The sequence below is a fragment of the Rhinolophus sinicus genome, chromosome 1 (genome assembly GCF_057876585.1).
Source record: "Rhinolophus sinicus isolate RSI-liver-muscle chromosome 1, RSI-T2T, whole genome shotgun sequence".
In the NCBI taxonomy this organism is placed as follows: Eukaryota; Metazoa; Chordata; class Mammalia; order Chiroptera; family Rhinolophidae; genus Rhinolophus; species Rhinolophus sinicus.
This window is the reverse complement of record NC_142501.1, coordinates 64,606,789-64,630,634: the sequence shown is the minus strand read 5'-3', so window position 1 is coordinate 64,630,634 and position 23,846 is coordinate 64,606,789. Positions and strand designations below refer to the sequence as shown.

The following is a 23,846-nucleotide window of genomic DNA, read 5'->3' as shown; positions in this document are numbered from 1 at the left end:
GGCCCTCCAAAGGTTTCTGAAAATCTAATTTCCAACCTGCATTTCAGGTTACTGAAGATAACCATCTACCTTGTAGCAAATATTTTACAAAATATTTGACAGCACATAGTAGTGGAAAGATCCTAAGCTTTAGAATGAGATTTGAATTCAAACCCAGGTGCCACCATGTGCTGGAGTTGAACACTGGACATGTCACCATTTACATCTCTGAATCAGTTTCTCATTTGTGCAATGAAGACCAAAATGCCTACCTTTGGTCATTAAAGGAGCTAATATGTATGTAAAGTGTCTGACAAAAGCGACGGCATTTAGTAAGTATTCAAATGTGATTTCTTCTCTCTCTCACACTTTAAAATGTTACCCTTAAAAAAAGATATCTCACGAAAACCTGATGGTTGCTAGATGGGAGGGGAGTGGGGATGAGGAAGAAGGGGAAGGGATTAGGCAGCATAAATTGGTAACTACAATATTGCCACGGGGATATGAAAGACAGTTTCGGGAATATAATCAATAATGTTGTAAAGATTTTGTAGGGTGTCAGATGGGCACATGTCTTATTAGGGAGACCACTTCATGGACGGTGTCGATGCCTGACCACTGCACTGTACACCTGAAGCTGAAGTTGAATAATATTGTACGTCAACTATAATTTAATATATATATAGTCACAGGACATGGTGTACAGCATAAGGAATAGAGTCAATGGAATTGTAATAGTTATATGATGTCAGAGAGGCAATAGATTGGGGGTTATCACTTTGTGAGGGGTGAAATGTCTAACTATTACACTGTTTTGTACACCTGAAACTAACAATAATCATAAAAAAAAAATACCTCCCAATTCTTTGAGTTTCCACAGTAACCTTCTGAGCATCATCTTACTTAAGGAGGGCAGCTAGTACTCCCCCGTTTCACAAATGGGAGATTAAGCGATCTGCCCACATTCATAAGCAGTGGAACTGAGACCCAATCTGATTGCAAGGCAATAAAGGGTCTGTTCTTCTGGGAGATATTCCCATATAAAATAAGATAGCCATGGGCAAATTTTTAAAAATCAAAACTTTCTAGTATGTGAAACAAAGTAGTTAAAAGCAAGACATTTCCAAGTTTCCTATAAAGACATGGACAAGAGCTGAGATTGGGAACCAAGAGAATTATCCAGTTCTGACTTCTGGGTCAAATTTAGATAGCTAGTAATTTTTGCTATTCTAAATGCTCTCCTATTTTATAGGTACTGTGATAATGCATGAAAGACAGACCTCCCCCACCTATACTCAATCAGTGCATCTGCACCTCCCTCCCCCCAAAAAAAGAGCTAGAAAAATATTTGTGCATAATAGTACCTTGTTTTGTTTTCATGTATCTCTATGTATATGTGGGTGGGTGGGTGGGTGGGTGGATGGAGAGATGGAGAGATGGATGGATGGATGGATGGATGGAGAGATGGAGAGATGGATGTACAGATATTTTAAGATTAAGACCTGCAGACTTAAGAGCATATGGAGCCAACTATCCAAAGTTTAGAAAGCCATATTTTAGTTCTTTCAGTTGTCCTTTAACAAATATAAACTGTAAATCAATGTGCACTGGCATCAAAAGCAACTGGGCTAATCAATCAGACTAAGCATTGAGTAACTCTCATTTTACCTTTTTGATAATCCAGTTCTATGGGTTTCCAAATTTTAAGTGCAACCATTTTTAGTCTTAAAAAGATGTTACAAGTTTGCCATCACTCTATTTTCTAGTAGGAAATATAAGTAAATTCTATCATCCATTGGAGTTTGTACTCAATATACTCAAGGAAGCACTCACTGTCAACTCCCATGCTATTATCTATATGCCACTGTCTTCACCTATACAAGCACTAACGCCAAGGCCAAAATGACAGGAAAAGCAATTTTCAAAGTTTATAACTCTCCTCCTTTAAACTGTCCCTCTATCTCTTTTGTAATCAGAAAACTCAATAGCAATGATACAAGAAGAGTTCATGGGGGTTACCTTCTGAGCAAACGGCCCCACACGTTATCCTGGAGAAAAGAGAATGATTGTACTACTACTCGCTAAATCAATTAGAAAAAGCCACTCAAAATGGTTCAGTGTATTAATGCAATACAGAATGGAACAATAGCCTAAAATATAATAAGTTCTCCATTCACCTTTTCTTTCTGGTTGGCAGAACAGAAATTCATTAACTAAAAACTTCAGAATCTAAAATAGTGAAATCCATTGTTCCAGCCTTGTGCCAAGCTATGTGATTCCAAGGTGAGCTCTGGAAATCGCAGAAAGTCAACCAGCAAGATAAGATAGGTCTGAATGACTTGACTGACATAAAATGCTCTTCAGCATCCATCTATTCTCCGGAGAACTGAAATGCAACATAATATCAATCTGCTATGTTCTAACTTCTTAGCCAAATGATCTGTTGAAACTTTGCGATAAAAACGAGCCAGGGTTTGTGGGTCAGTTAAAGTAATGAAGAGCTTTTGATGAAAAAGTTGGGAAGAATGATAGCTTCCAGAGAATGAGAACTATGGTTCCCTTGAAATAAAGTTACTTCATCAAGTAATTCAAATGTACTGGAATCTCCTATCTTTGGATCATCGTCCATGATGACTCGTATTGCCAGAATTTACTGATGCATTAAGGCTTGCTCCTCCCTGGCAAAATGAAGTGAAAAAAAAAAAATGAGTCAATTGCTTAGATAAGTCAGCCTAAAATTTCAAGCTAATGGAGACAGCAACAAGGCTTTACTTAACTCTACCTGCCTGGATTCATTTGTAGACTCAAATAGGGCTTTGGATCTCAGTGGAAATTACCTGCCCATTATAACACAGAGGCATCAAACTAAATCATAGTAGTAACATAGAAGCCATAGGCTGGAATTGTATGACAACTTCCAATACTGTCTTTCTCTAACTTACCTATAACGATGCCTTTGGTTACTCTCTTCAGTTTAGGCTACTATATTCTGAAAAAATATCCTGTCCTCACTCAGCATCTGTGTTCTAACATTTATCTGAAATGATAAGTAAAACCCACATTCTCTCGTCCTAAAACATCTATGGTTGGTGCTAGTCATCTATTTATGAAAAATCAACCACATTTCTAGGAATGTGATTAGAAGGAGCATAAATCTGCCTTGATAGTATTCAATTAATATCAGGCCTTCTTTGTACAAGCAAATGGAATATACAAATTAAATGCTTGCCTGAACACATTATTTGAATTATATACATCCTTTACCTAGATATTTTCATTCTGCCCTTTGCTCACTAGGTCTGGTCACGACACCTAAAATCAAAAGTTAAGTTCAGGCAAATCTATGACATGATAAAGTAGGGCTCTCTCACACATGAAATCTTTTTTGTATGTAATTTCCTTCTATGAAAATTTAATTCAATCTAAAAAAGCTTTTGTTCCTAAAAGTGCCTGAATGAGTATTGGCTTGAGATTTAATTTGATTTGTAACCTTAAATTCTGGAGAATTAATGACGACCCTTCTAGTATTCTCTCATGATTAAAAAGCTACAACAAAAACCGTAAGCCAACCATAAAGGAGGTGATATCTTTCTTCTCTCCCCACCTGGGAAATGTGAAAATACAAAATATTTCCATCAGGCACAAACATGAGAGGAAAACGAAACAAAACAAAAAGGAATTAAGAGGTAACTGGTCACAGATATACTAAAACTAAAACATAAATAAAAGGGTCAACACACACACACACACACACACACGAAAAAAATTATTTATTCAGGAAAATATTAACTTCTGGTTTCTTTTGTTAAGACAACAATATGAAACTGGTTCAGGGACAAATTGTAAGCACTCAGATTGGTGTTCTCAGAAGTGACTAGAATTACATAATGATCATCCATGGGCATTTGTCAGTAGTGGAATACAAGCAGATTGGAGAATAGTTCTAAGCTATTCTCTTCTATACTCTTCCAAAAGTTCTAAGCATAACAAATTGTGTTTTTAATAAATTTTTTATATACTATACAGATCAATTTTATATTGATTATGGCCTGAAATTAAAGTGATTGCTAATTTAAGCCCTTGGTCTTGCAACATTCTGTATGCACTGTCAAGCTTCACATTGCTAATTTTCCAACAAGCAGTTTTGTTGTCAAAAGCCCCAAGGCCAGTTACTGAGACCAAACATAAACTTTGTGAGAAAGAAACTCCAAGCAGCAAGAAAGTTTAAACACACAACATCATCAAGATTCCAGTATACACTGATCTTGTCTAATTTTACATTTCTATTCTCCTATATACTTACCAGTTTTTGTTATATATTTTTCATTTTGATGAGTCTGAGTTTTCAGGAGAATACCCAATTTATTAATCATGGAAGACTTCTCATATCTACTCTGGTCAGTCTAGCAGGGTATGTTTATCCTACATGTTATGAACAATATAACTTTTTCCAAAAAAGCTTGCTTTTCAAAATCCTAACAAACATACATTTTGTTAGAATACAATATATGTTTGTTAAACAAATATATGTTTGAGAATCATGTTTGTATCGGGTAGTAGCAAACTCAATAAATACTGATCTGAAAGTGAAAATACCTTAAGTGTATACATGCCATGAACAATTCATCAATGTCATTCATTGTTTTGCAAAGTATTATCTTCTCCAAGTGAAGCGTAATTTATAAAACTGAAGAAATATAACAGTCATGTTATGGACAAATATATTTATTCACTTTTATGAAAAGGGGTACTTTTATAACAGAATTGTGTGATATAATTCTGTCTGGAAGAATGAAAGATTTCAAGGACAGATCTCTTTGGGAAAGAGAAAGCCTACTTCTGTTTTAGAAGTTGTAAGATGTATGCATACACATGGAGAACTATCAAAGAGATGAGTAGCTTGGAACAGTCATTGTAAATGCCTATTATTAAAGTAACTACAAATAAATCCAACCTTACTTGTAAAGAGATCAACTTTTTTGATATTTTGCTTCAGGTGGTAAATTAGGCACAAGTCTCACCTTTCCTTGTCAATAAAGATTTTGTCAGTGGTAAACTGTTAAAAATGAAAGAAGGTGATGGAAGGCATCTCTTTACTCATTCAAAGTAGTATAATGCAGAGAAATGTGAAAGATAATTTCTTCTCTCTTTTTTGTATTGAATTTTAAATAAATTATTTACGATGATATGTTATAATGATGCATTTTTCAGAGCAATTACATCATAGTTTAAACGGTTCTTAGCTATCTACCAAGATACTCCTTTGCCATCTCATTAGAGTAAAATTAAGTTAGGTAAATCACAAACTACGCAACAAAAAAAAAAACCCACAAAAAACAAAAACAAAAAAGAAACCCTCCTTTGTTAAATTAGCCCTTGTTAGTTAATTTAATAAATTAGGTAAAATGTAACAGAAAGTATTCATGTCAGGAATATAAGACTATATAGTGTCACTTTTAAATGACAAGGTAATTTAGAGCTACTTTAAAGTTTACTGATTAAATGTTGAGTTATAAATCTTCATTCTGAGAAGCAGTTATATTTAAATATATTAGAAATCTACTTCTTCCACTCTGTGCAAGACTGTTGAAATAAACCAGACAAGAACTCATAGTTATACTCTAAATAACTTTGTATGTATCACTGGTTGCTATGGCAGTTGACAACACTGAAAACCATCACATATAATATGGTTAGTGCACATAATCACAGAGAAAGCCACATAAAACATTAATCCCCCAAAAATGAGCATATAGTCCTTTTTAACAAATACTGTACATAGTATACTCAAATCTACTCAAAAGATGTATCAAAATTTACTTCTGAATTTTGAACTTTTGTTTTTAACTAATATACCAACCTACAGGTAAAACACAGATTTTTTTTTCAGATTTATTTATAAAGCTAAAAAATGTGAATTTTATAGTCACCTTCACTTCTCTTTATATGCATTGACCCTGAGCTATTTCCTGTTTGCTAGCTCAAATACAACAAACATGAAATTATTTTACACTGCAATTTAAAATTTATAAAGAGAAACAGTGGAAGTTATACTTGACTAGATTTTATCCTGCTCAAAAATATGTAATAAATGAGTCAAATATTTGTTTTAAAAAACTTCTCATTGTCCCATATAGAGCATTTCCATATCACCTGATGGAAAGGCTTTTTGAGAGATAATACATTATACTGCATGCTTATTGTAAACAAACAAGTATATTTTATCATCACATTTAAAGCTGTGAAATTCATAAATGTTTTCCAGTATCCCATATTGGATTTACTTCTAATTATCACTATTTGGCAAGTACTTAACTTTAATAGGGAGGTTTGGGTCTGCAGTAGTCTTGCAAATAAGCACAAAGTAAATTAATCTTCATTATTTTTAAAGGAAACTGCAAAATCTATAGTTTTGATTTGTATTTAACTATTTCACCAGTGGCCCAAATCTTGATTGTGTCATTCTGCACTCCCCCTCCTCACCCTCCCACCCCTGTTTTAAGTTTCCTATTATTTGGTGATTGTTTGTTTAAAACAACACTGAAGCATCTTCATGGACTTATTATGCTAAGCCTCTGCTTAGAAATCTTGCTAATATTAAAGGTAGGAAATGAGTCTTGGGTTACCCAGTTGGTAAAATTACAGAGATGTTCCTGAGGTCCTTCAGAAAGTTGGGAGGACTTAAGAAATCTCACCTTTTGAGCTGCTTTGGAGGGACTCTTGTTTTTGCTGCCTTTGGGTCTTCCCCTTGGTCTCTTAGGAGAGGGCTCACCAGTTGGCTCCTAATTGTGGAGAAAAAAAATGCTGTTGTGGCAAGAATATCTGCATAAGAATTGACCCTGACTCTATAGTTACGTTTTCTGCATGTACTGAGCTGTTGGAACACATTCAGGTCAAGCATAAATGGTGATGATGGTACAGTTTACAATTACAGAAAGGGAAAATAACTATATTTTAATCCAAAAGTTCAAAGAGGAAATTGTATTTTACGTATGAAAACTAGATTCTAGTTCAACACTGCAAAGGCAACAAAGGGCCACAAGTTTGCATGTTTTGGAAAGAAAGTCATACATTTTTAAGGTGAAAAAGTTGCATGGTTATGCATTTGGCAAATCATAGAAATAGTGAGCATTTTACACAAATACTACTAGCCATTGTACTAGCATTTCAAACAGAAATACGAAGCTAACATCATAAATATTTCAACAATCATCCCTATTGAAAAGATGGTTTTTAATCATCTCTATATATCTGTACTGTGGGTCAATTAGGGCTCAATCAACACGTTGAGTGAAATATTGGAGTGATTATCCAAGTTCTTCAACTCAAAATAACTCTATTCTCCTTTAAATTTCCAAATAATTATGGTAAATCTGTTGTGGGAGGTTTTGCTTGAATTATCTAGATAATTGCTTCAATTCTCCACTTCCTTTTGGAGATGCAGCCAATGTCTGTAGTCTAAACTTAAATGCCTTTTGATAAAAATGAACAATTTCTCCAAAACTTTCTTTTGAGAAAACCATCGGAGTGAACTGGAGAAAACTAAAAGGGGGGAAAGGTGAGAAGGAATGGAAGTGTCTGAGAAGGAGAAATTGAAACTATCAATAGGTTTAGCAAAACTTTAAATGGCTTCTATGCCAAGTAGTAAATACTCAAGTGGTTAAGAGAATGCAATGATTAATATTCCAGTTCCTAAATATTTATCCAGTGAATCATAAATTTACATTTCATTGAGACTTGGTGATTAAACGAGAATAATTAAACTCATGAAAGTCTTCAAAGAAAATTCACATCCTATTTAGAGAATCTAGGGAAGGTTCCTGAAAGCTTCTGTGGGACCACTAGCGCCGGTGGGCACATCCGGAGCAAACACATCGGAGACACATTTTCTTTTCTTTGTGAACTCTGACTTAACTCAAAGGTAAAACCTCCAGTCACCTCCAGACCCCACTGCAATTTCTTTTGGATTGTTTTTTGGAGGTGGGAGGCAATTAGAAGAACTAGAGAGAGCTGGGTGGCGGGTGGGAAACAAGGGAGGGGGGAAGGGCAGAGACTTCCTGGGAGGTGTAAAACAGGATCCTAACGCGGTATAAAGTGTCGCTCGGGCAGAGCGGGAAAACTCAGGGGCCTCTAGATGGGCTTGTTTCCTTTGATGATTTCAAAAAGGTATAACCCTCTACGTTTTTCCGAAACGCGCTGGAGAGCAAACATTGTTCGATTTCCCCACCTTGCTCTCGGGCAGCTTTGGGATTCTAGGATAATTTTCGTATTTGCCATGAAGGAAGCGCTTTCAGTCTAAGGAACCAAGGAGAAGTTTTAAAGCCCGCGGAAGCGGAGTTTAAATGTTCTCTCTAGACATGTCCCTCTCTAGTCCTGCCCGCCAAGGCTTGGAAATTGCAGCGAACAAAACCCCCCGCCCTGGGCGCTGCGCGCAGCTCTACAGGCGCCGGCTGCACGCTTAATTGGTTGCATCCGCAGACAAAACCCTCCACTCCGCGGGGTCCCGGGCGCCCCTCAATCGTCCCCTCCCAACCCCCAGCCAATGGCCCGGGAGTAGTACACTTAATGTCTGCAGTTCTGAGGCGCAGGATCCAGGGGCAAAAAGGGGACTGGGCTCCTGGCGAGGAAATGACCCTAGCTACGGTGCACCCTCCGGGACACTACTTTCCATCGCGCCCTTGGCCAAACGAGCTAATCCCGTCCTACGCGGACCCAGGCTCTCCTGCAGCCCCTTCCCCGGAACACCTAAGAGGACCTGGCGGGCCCACGAGGTCTTTGTCGGGAAGGCGCGAGTCTCCGGCAACCGAGAACTTGGGGAGGGCGCCAAGGGGGCGGCTGCGGCGTGCCAGACCCGGGCCCGCAAGCAGCCCCGGTTGGCGGGAGACAGAGCCAACGGCCCCCGGGACTTCAGCCCCTCCGACTCTGCCTCGCAGAGCACTCCTGCCCCCCGGCACTTCCTTCCCCTGAGGCAATTGCAAGGCGGCTAGGAAAGCGTCTTGGCGAGCCCTGGATTGTCCGACCCCGGCCGCTTCCAATCACCAGGAGCCACCGCGCCACTCAGGGCCGTGCACAATAGCGAAAGTCCGAGGACGCGCTTCGCCGGACCCCACCTCCCGCCTCCACCCGGCCGCCCGCCACGGCTCCCCACCTCCCCGCCCCGGGGCTCGGCCGCGCACTGGCGACAGGGACTCCGCATCCCGCCCCCACCCCCTAACCGGCCGGCAGCGTGCGGCGGCCGCGGCGACTGGACTCCCGCGCTGGGGGGGCTGCGCGTCGCCAGGACCCGCAGAGGGAGCGGAGGTGGGCTGGTGCCCCCACCCCGCCCGCGTACTGACTTGCTGCTGCTTCCTGGGTCGGCCGCGTCCTCTCTTCTGAGGCGCCGGGGCGGCAGGTTGTCCCTGGGCTGAAGTGGACGGCTGCCCCGCGCCTTCACCGCGTGCGCTCATCCTGCCTCCCGCTGCCGCCGCCGGTGCTACCGCCGCTGCAGCCGCTTCGCTTCAGCTGCCCCCAATCGGCCCAGCACCTTTCGGGAGAGTGGGTGATAGGGCTGGAGAATGAGGCAGGGTGAGCGAGAGCCGGCTTGCTGCGAGGGCTGCTGCTGCTTAAGCTGCCGCCGCTGCCACCATCCACACCGGACGTCCAGCGGCTGCCAAAAAGAGAGAAGAGGGGAGGAGGAGGAGGAGAGAGAAGGAGGCGCTGCTGGTGGCGGCGGCAGCGGTGGGTGGGTGCCGGAGGTGGAGGTGGCGGCGGCGGCGGAGGTAGCGAGAGGAGGCGGAGGGAGGCGAAGGAGAAGCAAAAGAGGGTTCGAAGTCGGGAGGCTCCCCTCCCGGTGTGGGGTCAGGAGTTGCGGTCACCGGGAGCACTTCGGGAACGGCTTGGAAAGGGAAGAGACTCGGAGTGAATTGTGTCCCTTGAAATGTTAGGCGGGGAGAGAATGCCTCCTCCTCTTCCCCCCGCTCCGCGCTCGCAGAGCAAGAAAGAGAAAGAAAGAGAAAACAAATAGCGCCTTGGGCAGTCGGAAAGCAAAAGGAGGATGGGGAGGTTCTGCCGGAATAGGGTCGGGCACTGAGCACAGGCAGGGAACGAGCCGTGGGTGGCACCGCGCCTCCTAGGGTGGCGGGAGCAGGAGGCAGCGGCACCAGAGAGTCGGAGGGGGACCCGCTGCTCGCTCCTGCGTCCGGCACCAAGTGCGCGCTGCCCGGGCTGGAAGTTTTCTGAGTTCCTGCCCCTGGATTCAAGTGGGATGAGTGTGTGTGTGCTTGGGGAGGGGGTGGCGGGGTGGGGGGGAGTGCCCACCTCTAATCGTGGGCGGATAAAGGGGAGGGGGCTGCGCTGGAGGAAAAGTATGAGGAGGAGGGAGGCCAGGCGGACCGTCGAGCCAAGGCGCCTGGCCGCGGGCCAGAGGCAGCGTTCGCAATACAACTGCCTCGACGGCGGCGGCGCCCGGGTGCCACCCGGAGCCCCGCTCACGTGCTCCCGCCCGGCGGCGGGGTTAAAGGGACAGGCCAGGGATCCCGAGCCGGCTCGCTGCCGGCCTCGCCCCGCCCGCCGCCCGAGGTCGCCCCTGGGCGGTTGTCCTAGGAAGGCGCGGGAATGTGACCGTCCCAGAGCCGCGTTTAGGGGTTTGACCTTTACCTGCACCTCCACGTCGCGGAGCCGGCATTCTGTAGGAAGCGTCTAGCTGCACGCGCGGCGGAGTTCTAGCTCCCTATGAGTGGAAAGGGACTGAAGAGGAGTAGCAGTGGGCCCGCGGAAGCTCTGCTCTGCCTCGGAATGCCCTCATTCCAGATGGCACGACCCGGCGCGAGCACACACACACCGAGACGTGAAATCAAGTACACGGGCACACTCGCACGGCACATGCATACATGCATAAATACACGTAAACAAACATGCGCGCACTTACATGCACCGAGGTGTACACGTACATTCACAGATACATGCACACGTGCAAACAATGTGCACACACGCACGCGGAGCGCGCCAGCCTCTTCATTGAAATTTTTTTCTCCGGGAAAGATTAGAGGCGACGAGAAGTCTCCCCCCAGCCCCGTCTGGCGCTATGCACCCCGGTTCCAAAGTACGCAGGGTAGAGGGGTTGCCCCGCGCGGGGACCTCGTAAGCTTTCTAACACCACAATTGCGCCAACTGTCCAACTCTCCCTTCAATTTACCTCGATTTAACCTTCTCCCTAGGAACTCCCTTTCTGCCAAGTCCTAATTTTATAGCTTGGGCTGTTTCATAGTTATGTGAACACCATAATGACCGTAGTCCGTTTTAAAAAGGTGGAGTTACATTTTAAAATGTACCTCTTTTCATCCTTGAATAACAGAAAACTAAAAAAAAAAATTAGGTTCAGATTTTCACACATCAAATCCAAAATTATTTTGCACTAATTCCAAAATAAAAACTTTCACCCGAGGAAGATTTTTTTTTCCCCAAAAAAATACAGACCACCGTGGAATAAAAACGCCTACTTTACATCCGTAAGCAGGGAGTTAGGCACCGCCAGGTTCCGCTGAGCCTGTGGAGAAGGCGCGTGTAAATGTCTGTCTCGGCGAGGCGGCGCTGATTGGTCCGCGTTGCCATTTTAAATCCATTTCCAGCTGCCCTTTGCAGAGCTGGGACACTTAGCTGCACGTTGAGTGCCCTGCAGAAACCCAGGTTTCTCCTGGGTCTGGGAACGCTTATCTGTGATGCAGAGGGAGAGTCCCCATCCCTCCGGATGGAGCCCAGCAGCTGACTGGGGAGGGAGGGGTCTAACAGGAACCTAAGGTTTTCTGCCTCGGCTTGGCTGAAAGATGGTATCTGCATCAAAGCCTTTGAAATTCCGTGTACTAACGATTACAATGACATTGCTAACTGCCAAATTTGTACATTTGTTAATGTGATCACATTCACACTGTGGTGTGCACATTTTACATACACATGCAAAATGAGATTCTGGGTTTGTTTTTGTTTGCTTCCTTTTTGCAAGGACTACAGATAAAATTCTGACGGTGAATGTAAGAGAAATCATTGAGGATTTCAGCCAGCCAGTTTCCTATTGGGTCCATTATATTCCTGGATTTTTTTTTTTTTTTTTCATCTTCTCAGAGGCCGGCAAGGAGGGGATTCCAAATTTTTATTTTTGCATTAATCTTTCATTCTAAGAAAAGCACAGAACAATTGGAGTTAGGAGAATGTCCATCCACGTGTTCTCAGGCCACTGTCACTTAGTTGTCGGACTATTTGACCTCTTTTGAGTTTATAACAAGAAGAATAGGGGGAAAATATTGCATCAAGTTTTGTCTAAATCAGTTTTATATTTAATTTCTTCAGGTTTCTGTATATTTTCTGTTAGGAAGACATTAAAAGTTGTCTTCATCTTGGAAGCTACTTCAGACTTTAAAATGATGTTACGTATTTTTATTAAGTTAAATGGTTGTATTTTAATTTAAAGAATGGATTTTTTTACATTTACATTTGAGGGATTTTTCCCCCCCAGTTTAAGATGCTCAGTTGTTCACTTCCTCTTTTTTATCTCACCATATTTCAAGGCTGAACTCTTATTTCTAATTTGAAAACTTTCCAGGTGGTTTCTGTCTACATGAATTTATTTCTTTTTTTCTTCTGTACTTACTATCAAACTGAACAGTTAGCACCTTGGTTGTATATGTTAAAGGTTTCTAATTATCCAATACATGATTTAGTGTTTGGATCAGGTCTGCTTATTAGTGGGTGGTAAGTTAATTCAATGGACCCATAACATAAGTTTAACACAATAGAATGCAATAAATAATATCACATGTAAAAGCTTTGTTTTAGTTATATAGTACATGTGTGTAAAACTTGTATTCAGATGCTTTTGTTCACCCTTTTACATTTTGGAAATTGGAATGTATCTTAGAGTTCAGGGTACCTCAGCACTGTGTTATCCCACATTAAACAGTATCTTTTATATTTTAGTGGTATATGTAATACTGATGTGTTTTATAATCAATGGCACCATAGATCAGTGAGATATATGTATGTAAAGTCTATTTCTTACTGTGGATTGCAGTGTAACATGTATAAATGACACTGACTTCGACAGTTATGAGACATGGGTTCTTTTACGACTTTACTAAACCAGCTCTGTGGTCTTTGGTAAATCATTTCTCTCTGTAGCTCAGTGTCCTCATCTCTAAAACGGAAGTTCAGTATAATCTATGAGAGTTCTTCCAGTTCTAAGAGCCTTCAAAACATGTATAATATCTTATTCTGTAATTGTGTCCTGTTTATATGTAAATTGTATGTAGATTCCTTGGAAATAAGTAGTATTTTTAACATCTCTTTTTTGTGCCAGTTATGCAGTTTATAATAGACTTTTGGTACTTACTAATTTATTGCTATGACAAAGTTACTCTTAATTAAGTTACCGTCTTACAAATGTACCACAGAATGAGAAAAGCATTACATATATTAAAATATCTTCAAAATTCTCTTGACTAAAGGAAGATGTATCTGTGATGAAGGGATTGAGGTTCTCACATTGCACTTTATCACATAATATTCATACTTCAATATATTCATAAATTAAAGAATAATTTAAGGATTTTTCTGAGATTATAACTGGTTGGATTAATCGTGGATGTATTTTATACATAATTAAATGGATTATTATAACCAGGTATTTTGGAAGTGAATGTAGGGTCACAGAAAAAAGTTATGATTAATATTTATGGAATAGAATGAATAGCATATATATACACATATACAAATATGTGTGTATAGTAGTATATACAAATTAGTAGAATGCAAGGTAAACACATTTCTGAAAAATATTTCTAGTGTTTTAACATGAACTCATGTGTACTGCTCAAATTCACAATTTTAGAGGTTATGTCTTTTAAAATGTACTTAGTATTTAATGCAATGTAAGAGGAAGAATCTCTAAGAATTTCCCTACATATCACCAATCAAGAATATTTGCTGCCAAGTTAACATTTTGGTGTTTGGTGGGGAAAGGCGTGTTGTGGACAGCTTTTCTCATTCCATAGATAAAGGATCATCAAACAAAATGAATTTGTCCACTCAGTCATTCCAGAAACATATATGGAGTTGGTTTTGCAGTAATTTCACCTATTATTTTCTCAGAATTTGGGAATATAATTCATCCAGAACTGGAAAGAATCTCTTTTGAAACAGCTAGGTAATCATTTAAAATTGATTTACCTCTTATGTTAAGCCTTTCATTTACCCTTACAAATATTTATTCTCCTCTATCCAATCCATAGTTCATTCAACAAATATTTTTGAGTACCCAATATGTGCTAGGGTTCACAGAACATTCTTTTTGATGAAAGTCATGGAAGCAGAACTGAAGAATAATTTCATTTCCATCTCTCATTCATTGATATTATACTGTTAGCCCCAAACAATCTTGGTCTAGATATACTCGCAAGCAGCTTTGGATAGCAGAAGGAATATGGGCTTTTAAATCAGATTTCGGAATGGGAGGTGTAGTGGGCAGAATGCTAAAATGGCCCCTAAGATTTCCTGTCCCCCACCCCGCTATGTACATGCTGTGCATAGTCCCTGGGAATCTCATATGATGAATTTTACTCCTGTGATTATGTTATTTTAGATGGTACAGTTGCCCTTAAGATAACAAAATTATCCAGGTGAACCAACCTAAACATACATATTCTTTTAAAGCAGAGAGTTTTCCTCTAGCTGATTTTAGGGGAGGAAGTTAGAGATTTGGAGCTCAAGCATTTGACTTAACATTGTTGGCTCAAAGATAGAGACATCTCATGGCAAAGGATCTGGGCAGCCTCTCGGAGCTGAGGGCAGCCCCAAGCTAACAGCCAGCAAGGAAACAGGGACCACATTTATGGAACCACAAGAAACTGAATTCTGCCAACAAGAATAAGCTTGTAAGTGGAATCTTCCCCAGAACCTCCAGATGAGAAATCAGCTGGGGCAACACCTTGATTTCAGCCTTATAATACTCCCAGCACAGGACCCAGCCATACCATACCTGACTTCTGACCTACATATCTGTGAGCTAATAGGGGGGTATTTTAATGGTATTTTTAAAGTCATTAAGTTTGTGGTGAATTTGTTATGCAGCAATAGAAAACTGATACAGGAGGGATCTGCTCAGATAAACTTCCTTTCTTTTCTCCATCCAATGGACTTCTTCCAAAATACAATTAACACGTACAGTTTGTCTGGAGATGTCCCAAGTGGTTGCACCACACCTACAAAGCCACCCACTGTGTCTCTTTGGGCTTATAATGAAGCATGGAAACACATCATCTTGCATTGCTTTCCATCCTTCCCTCTTTTTCTCTCTCCCTATCTCTCCTCTATCTATCTGTCTGTCTATCTATCTATCTATCTATCTATCTATCTATCTATCTATCTATCATCTCTATTTCTCTCTATCTCGGTAACTTGGTATTCCTAAAGCTACCATGCTGGAGACATGTAGCGAGAAGTTACACATTCAGATAATTCTTGGTCCCCAAATACTCATCTCCAAACCACCCGAAGCTGATGTGAAGTAGATCAGTGGAGAAACTCCTGCTGAGCCCTGCCCCAATATCAGATTTATGAGTAAAATAAATGTTTTTGTTCTTAAGCCATTAAAATTTTGGAGGTTTTTTTAAAATATATACACGAGGTCTGACAATTAAGTTCGCGAACTTGCCACCGTGCATTTACATTGAAAGCACTGTACAAACAGCTCGGTAAGGTTCTATAACCTTGGTATATCAGTGTCTCACAGCTGTGTTCATGTTGAAGTGTGACAGTGTCTTGTTGAGTGGCATTCATTATTGGTGCATGTTTTTGTGTGCTATGGCAAAAACGTCTGAGTTTGAATTGGAGCAATGAACAAACATTAAATGTCTTGTTAAACTTGGCAAGAGTGGAAGTGAAATCAGGGACATATTAGTCCAAGTTTGTGGGGATAATTCCATGAAGAAAACGGCAGTGTACAAATGGATTAAACGTTTTTCTGAGGGGAGAGAACATGTCACTGATGAAAAAAGGTCAGGGTGTCCAATAATGAGCAGAACTGATGAAAACATTGCAAAAATTCATCGAATTATATGTCAAAATCATCAACTGTGAAAAGCATAGCAGACCAAGTAAACATCGATAGAGAAACAGGAAAATCTTAAGTGAAAATCTTAGCATCAGAAAGGTGTGTGCAAAAATGGTCTTGAAGAAGCTCACCGATGAACAAAAGCAAAGGAGAGTCGAAGTTTGCCAAGACCTTGTGGAGAGGCAAGATGAGGTTTTAGGCCATGTTATCACTGGTGATGAAACATGGGTGTACCAATACAACCCTGAAACAAAGTGTCAAAGTGCACAATGGAAGTCAGACAATTCTCTACAACCAAAAAAACTTCCGTCAGTCCAAAACAAGAGTCAAAATGATGTTGCTAACCTTTTTTGATATCAGGGATTATTCACTATGAATTTGTACCAACTGGACAAATGGTTAACCAAGTTTGCTATTTGGAAGTGCCGAAAAGGCTGCATGAAAAAGTTAGACGAAAACAATCTGAACTTTTCGCCAAAAATTCATGGCTCTTGCATCACGACAATGCACCAGCTCTCACGGCACTGTCTGTGAGGGAGTTTTTAGCCAGGAAACAAATAACTGTATTGGAACACCCCCCTACTCACCTGATCCTGCCCCCAGTAACTTCTTTCTTTACCCAAAGATAAAGGAAATATGGAAAAGAAGACATTTTGATGACATTCAGGACATCAGGGTAATATGACAACAGCTCTGATGGTCATTCCAGAAAAAGAGTTCCAAAATTGCTTTGAAGGGTGAACTAGGCACTGGCGTCAGTGCATAGCTTCCCAAGGGGAGTACTTCAAAGGTGACCGTAGTGATATTCAGCAAGAAGATATGTAGCACTTTTTCTAAGATGAGTTTGCAAACTTAAGTGTCTGACCTCGTATAACCACAGACACTGGCCCATCTTTTCTCCCCCTAAAACTAATTTCTCTTTTTATTTATTTCCTAATTAATAACCTAATGAATCCCAATTAATAACCTCAAATGTGTGATTTGCTTATCTAGAAACCACTCTTAGCTGGGAATCACTCTAAATTCTTATTCTCATTCTGTATCAAATGATCACCAAGTCATTCCAGTTCCCGACTTCGAAATATTTCTTGAATCTGTCTACTCTCCACCTCCACTGCCACTGCCTTAGTTAGAGCTCTCTCCATTTCTCATTTGAAGAACTCCAATGTCTTTCTCTCTAGCCCTAGCCTTCAGTCTTACATTTAAAAAATCCATTTTTCTACAATGCTTCTAGAAGAATCTATTTTTTTGATCAGTTATCTTTATTATCCTTTTTCCTTATCACAAAAGTAACATAAGATGCATTGTAGAAAATGCAGGAGTCAGGAAAGCAAAGAAAAAGATTCCCCAATTATCCTACTAGTCATAGATAACCCTGTAATATTTTAATACTTCTAGACTTTAAATGAACTACTACAGGTTCATGCTGCACATTCAGTTTCATAACATATTTTTATGTAAATAATATATCATGAATATTTTTTCATGTCAATAAATGTTCTAATGGTGCCATTGTATTCTATGGCATATATATGTGTATATATATATATATATATATATATATATATATATATATATACACACACACACCTGGAATTAAGTAAGAGTTTGATAAAAATTTTTATGACATCTTTGTGAAAAGATGAAGAAATATGGCTTGGATGTTATGCATTCCTTTGTGCTGACATCAACTTCAAAGGTGGTCTCTTCTATTAGCATCTTGGCATAATTTTCAAATTTTCAGGAATCCTAAAGTTAGAAGGAATAGCTTACTCTATTGATACCCAAATTAAGATTCAAAAAGATCTCAACAAGCTATAATACAATTTAAGAAGATGAATATGGGTTATGTAATTAGTTTCAAAAGGGTGGACAAATCAGCCTTACCAATATAGTGTGGAAAAAGTGACTTAAAAGCAATTCCTAGTATTACATATAAGATTAAGAAGCAGATACAAATACCAAATCATTATGTTGTACACCTGAAACTAATATAATGTTATATGTCAATTATGCCTCAATTTTTAAAAAGTTTTCAAAGAAAAAAGTGAACTAAGAAGCAGATATTGCTAGGTTCCCACCTAATATAAATTCTGCTCTTCTAATTTAGTAAAAGAACACCTACAGTGTTGAGTATGGCAATATGCCCAACCGTAAAACTACATTTCCCAGCTTCCCTTCTAGATTGGGGTACTCAGTGAAATAGAAGCAGAAGTCTTCGAAAAGTACTTCTTCAGGGAAAGCTCTTTAAAGGGGATTGACTCAGCTGAGAGGCTTCTCCATTTGTACGTGTAATAGATTACCAGTTGTTCTAGCACCATCTATTGAAAAGACTCTCTTTGCTCCATTGTATTTGCTTTGCTCGTTTGTCAATAATCAGTTGACTATATTTGTGTGGGTCTATTTCTGCACTCTCTGTTCTGTTCCATTGATCTATTTGTCTGCTCTTTTGTGGATACCACACGGTCTTGATTACTGTACCTTTATAGTAAATCTTGAAGTTGCGTAATGTCAGTTTTCTGACTTGTACTTTTCATTCAATCCTGAGTTGGTTATTCTGGGTCTTTTGCCTCTCTGTGTAAACTTTAGAATAACCTTGTTGATCTCCACAAAATAACTTGCTGTGATTTTAATAGGGATTATGTTGAATCTATAGACCAAATTAGAAAGAACTGACATCTGGACTGTATTGAGTCTTCCTATTCATGAACATGGAATACTTCTCCATGTATTTACTAAAGACGTCTATTGATCTCTTTCATCAGTATATTGTAGTTTTCCTCATGTAGATCTATTATGTAGATCTAATATGTATTTTGTTAGATTTAGATGTAAGTATTTCATTTTGGGGCATGCTAATGTAAAAATGTAAATGGTAAAGTGGTTTTAACTTCAAATGCCACTTGTTCATTGCTGGTATATAAGCAATTGGCTTTTATATATTAACCTTGTATCTTCAGTCTTGCCATAAGCATTTATTAGTTCCAGGAGTGTCTGAGTCAATTATTTTAAATTTTCTACATAGATAATCATGTCATATGAGAACAAAGACAGTTTTGGCTTTTTCCCTTCCCAATACGTGTACTTTTTATTTCCTTCTCTTGTCTTATTGCATTAATAGTTCATCAATTACAGTTCAGGTTTTCCTATGCCAGTACTGGTTCTGTGGTGGTTTCTGTTCTGGGAAGTTGTGATTCTCTATATTCATCTGCATCTCCAATTTTTGAGGCAGTGGTTTGCCCTGTGACCTACCTTCTCTTTTGCATCTAAGAAGAATTGTTTTTTCAGTTTGTTCAGCTTTTTACTTGTTGGGACTGAGTGGCAACTTATAGGTAAGCTCCTTACCTACCAGACTGGAAACTTGCAATCTTTGTAACTGACTTTTCAATACCCAGAATAGAAAAGGTAATAATGTCATTATATTTTGTCCTCATCAATATACATCAGGAAAACTATTTTCAGGTCTAGGCATCATGCTTTAAGAGGGATTTTGACAAATAACATGTGACCCACGTAGGTTTTCCAAACATGTCATATGAAGACCATTTGAAGGAAATGGGTTTTTTAGCCTAAAGAGAGACTTGTGGCAATATGACCCCCATCTTAAAGTGGGGAAGAACATTTAGATATATTCTTCATTGCTTCAAGCAGAAGAATGATGGGTAGTCAGATTGCAGCCAAATATTAAGATAGAACTTTCTAAAGTTAGGGTTGTTGAAAACATGCTGTATAATTGTATCATGTAGTAAGTGAAGTCCCAGTTAGTGATGTTTAGGCAGAGACTTAGCAACTAAACCCAGGGACATTGTGGGGAGGTTCAGAGTGGGAGGTGAAATTAGAGACATTGTTTTCACTCCTTTTGAAGACCAGAGTCCTTTCTTCAAGTGAAGGCTTACTGAGGACTTCTCAATCTATCCTCACTCCTGGAAAGACTCTCCAGAGCTTCCCAGAACAGAGCTTGAAAAGACCAGATTCGAAGGTATCTCTATAACTCTGATTCCAACTTGTAATGTTAGCTAGTCTCAGTTATAGATGAATACTTGCTCATACATGAATATTTTCTCTTTGATACCTGAGAAGAGTATTGGGAGAAAACCAGTTTTATTACCTGAAAACATTTAAATAAAAATAAAGTCCCCTATCATATATGCATTAGAGGGGAATGATTATTACATATCTTAAATGTAACAACTATATTATCTCCAAAGGGAAATTTTAGTCTGTGGCATCATTCTCATGTTTAGTAAAGTGTACATTGCCATCAATTATTAAGTGGTACCTATTATAATAAATAAGACACAGTAATAAGTAGCAATAAATAGTAATAAGAATGAGTGATAGAACGGCCATTTGGTACCAAACCTTGTTTCAGGTGCTTTTGGGGAGAGAGGCGAAGTTTGGGAAAGAACATAAAGGAGAAAAAGAAAAACAAAAACAAACCAGACCTGGGTGTGGGTTCAGACTTCAAAGAATTTACAAACTGGCCAGAGTTACATGTACATAAGTCACTATAATTTAAAGCAGAAAAGGATAATCACTCTCAAGTATGTGCTGAGTGAGTTCAAGGAGAGAAGAGATTTCCACGGTGTGGGGATTAGGGAGGCTACTTGGGAGCAGTGGTTTTTGAGAAGGCCTTGAAGGACAGCTAGACACAGAGATGGGAGGAAAGGGATTTGAAGCAAAGGGAGGATTATGAGAAAAGTTGCTGAAATGCAAACCTGAAACACATATACCAAGAGAGGTTTTACTACATTAGTCAGATGCCAGCTGGAAACAATTCACTGCAGATGGTTCTTGCAAAGGCATTTAACTGCACGGACCATGTATAGAGATTGGGCAGAGTTATAGGAACAAACAAGGAATGTTGAGGCACCCAGACACTAGCAATATTAGGGAGTCATCACCACTCTAGGGATGAAGGAGTAAGCAGAGGAATTTCTGTTAAGGACCCCAGGAAGGGCCCTGGAGGAGGGGTGATCTAGCAGGAGCTGAGGTCAGGGCGGTGTGTGAGAAGAGGCACCAAAGCAGAGAATAGGTAGTAAGAAACGCCCTGACCTCTTTCCCTCCTGCTCTGCTTTCTCATGCCAGTACATCCCATTGGCCAAACTCAATAAGGAGCCAACAAGCAAGGGCTCCTGGGTGACTTAGGCCACCATCATCAGCCTCCAAGTAGGGCACAGAACAGGGCAGAGAAGGACAAAGAATAGATCTCAGGTGGGTGGTTGATTGAGAGAACAAAAAATAACCACGAAAAGTTGAGAAGATTTTGGAACATCTTAATTACCACATTAAAAAGTACCTAAATTATTTGGTAGCTAATGTAGAGACACTGAGACTTTATCAATAATAGTGAGTTAACAAAAATTCCAGAAGTGGGCAGGCCAGGTGAGGCAGAACTCCACGATGTCATCACTGTTCCTTGTTCCTTCTTCCATTCTGCACCCCAATTCTTAGCATGTGGCTTTCATCTGTATGGTCACCTCATGGTTAAAATATGGCCACTCCATCTTTCATCTCATATCAATGTCCTAAACAATAATAAAAAGAAAAATGACAAAGAGACCGAACTTTTCCAGAAATGCACAGCAGATTTTCACCACAGGGTCAACCTCAGCTGCAAATGAGGGAGGCTGGGAAAAAGCACATTGCTACTCTGAATAAAATTAGTGTGTGTGTGTGTGTGTGTGTGTGTGTGTGTGTGTGTGTGTGTGAAGAAAGAAGAGGAAATGAAATACTGGGTAGAAGCTAGCAGCATTTGATATAAAAGAGAAGAAAGCTTGACGGGAGAAGAGCACTCTATTTCTTAATTATTTGAGCTTCTAGGAATTCCAAACTTGGGTATTGTTGTCCAGATGGAGAAGTTGGGAGGAGGAGCTATTTAGAGAATGAAAAGGGTTTCTGAGATTTGAGACATACTTCATTTGGAGTGACAGCAACATATAACACATAATGGCTAAGCCATGTTAGAAAACAGGAAAGAGAATAGAATTGGAGGTAGAGAATTGGGTAGTAAGATAGATTGAATTATTGTTTCTAACTCTTTACTTCCATTCTTAATACAACTGTACACTCATGCCTTTTGCCACTGCAAGTCAAGTTTATTTACCAGCTCCTTAAAGTTGGGTTTGGCGACATGAATTTTTTGGACAATGGTTTGAGAGCAGAAGTTACATGTGCGAGTTTTAGGCCATGGAGTATTTCTGCTTGAGATTGTAAACTCCCTTATGATAAGAACACTACCTAGTCCTAGAATAAAGATTCATGAAATACATCAGAACTAATGCCCAGCCAAGCCTAGTAAAGCCACAGTCAACGTGCAAACTTATGAGGAAGAAATAGATGCTTGTGGTTGAAGACACTGAAGTTTGAGGTTGTTCTATTATACAACCCTACTATAGCAGAAACCTAATTAATACATGTGGTCATTCTCAAAGACACAAGAAAATATGAAAACGACTTCACTCCCACCAGGATCACTATGATCAAACAGACAGATAAAACGAGTTTGGGCAAGGATGTGGAGGAATTGAAACACTCATACATGGCTAGTGGGAATGTGGGAAATCAGTCTAGCAATTCCTCAAAATGTTAAAGGTAGAATTACGATGTGGCCCTGCAATTTCACTCCTATATGTATTACCAAAAGAAATGAAAACATAGGTTTACACAAAAACTTATGCATAAGTGTGAATAGCAGCGTTACTCACAATAGCAAAAAAGTGGAAACAGCAAATGTCCATCAACTGATGAATGGATATACAAAATGTGATACATTCAGATACTGGAATATTACTTAGCAATAAAAAGGGATGACATACGGACACATGCTACACACATGATGACACTTTAAAACATTACATGAAGTGAAAGAAGCCATACTGAAAAGATCATATATTGTATGATTCCACTTATATGAAACGTCCAGAATAGGTAAATCTAAAGAGAGAAAAAAAGATTTGTGGTCTGTGGAGGATGGAAGGGTGGCTAAGGAATGACTGCTAATGGGTAAGGGATTTCTTACTGAGGTGAAATAAATGTTCTAAAACTGATTGTGGTAATGGTTTTACAACTCTTTAAACATACTAAAAGCCAGTGAATTGTGTACTATAAATGGATAAATTGTATGGTATGGTTTAAAACAAAAAACAAAGGATAAAGCCACAGAACTACCAAAAAGACACATACTGTGAGCTGGGGACAATAAACCAGTCACACTCTCCTACCTGATGTGACTGTGACAAATGGCATATGTGATTTCAAAAGCTGGCTGAAGTTAGCAGGTAGAATCTTTGTCAGACAGAGATTTTCTCTATGTGGCACTAACTTTTCTACATAGGAGAAAGGCAGATATTCATGGGTTCATTAGCACCATTATCTAACCCAGTGATTTTCAAACTCTTGTAAAAAATATTTTGTTTAATAATGCACACAAGCTATATATACTTGAATAAAATCTAATTATAGAACATTCAAACAGTTCAGATATATTTGAAGTAAAATATGGAAGTGTGAAAATCTTTTTTCACTAGCCTACCAACTCTACATATTCTCCTCCCCAGAGGTAACCCCCGGAAACAGTTAATATACAGCATTCTAGTCCTTTATTCTAACCATTTGCCTAAACATATAAGCAAATGTATAACCCCGTTTTTCATAAATTGGACCATACTATGCACAATGCACTGAAATTTGCTTTTAAAAAACTTACCATGTCCTGAAGATCTTGCCATGCATTTTAATCAGCTGTATAGTATTTTCATAGTATGGTTCTACAGAGCTTGATTATCTA

General features: G+C 39.7%; 1 protein-coding gene across 1 annotated transcript in view; it reads right to left on the bottom strand.

The window, feature by feature from the left end:
* The window catches only part of HMGA2 (high mobility group AT-hook 2), a 134,948-nt gene extending 121,550 nt beyond the window's left edge, over positions 1 to 13,398 (bottom strand). Inside the window, exons 1-2 of the mRNA XM_074325456.2 lie at positions 9,315 to 13,398; positions 6,675 to 6,761 (exon numbers count right to left, since the gene is read on the bottom strand). Of these exons, the coding sequence (XP_074181557.1) occupies positions 6,675 to 6,761; positions 9,315 to 9,425 (198 nt within the window). The 5' untranslated portion in view covers positions 9,426 to 13,398. The remainder of the gene's footprint in view (positions 1 to 6,674; positions 6,762 to 9,314) is intronic.
* Positions 13,399 to 23,846: the final 10,448 nt, after the last annotated feature.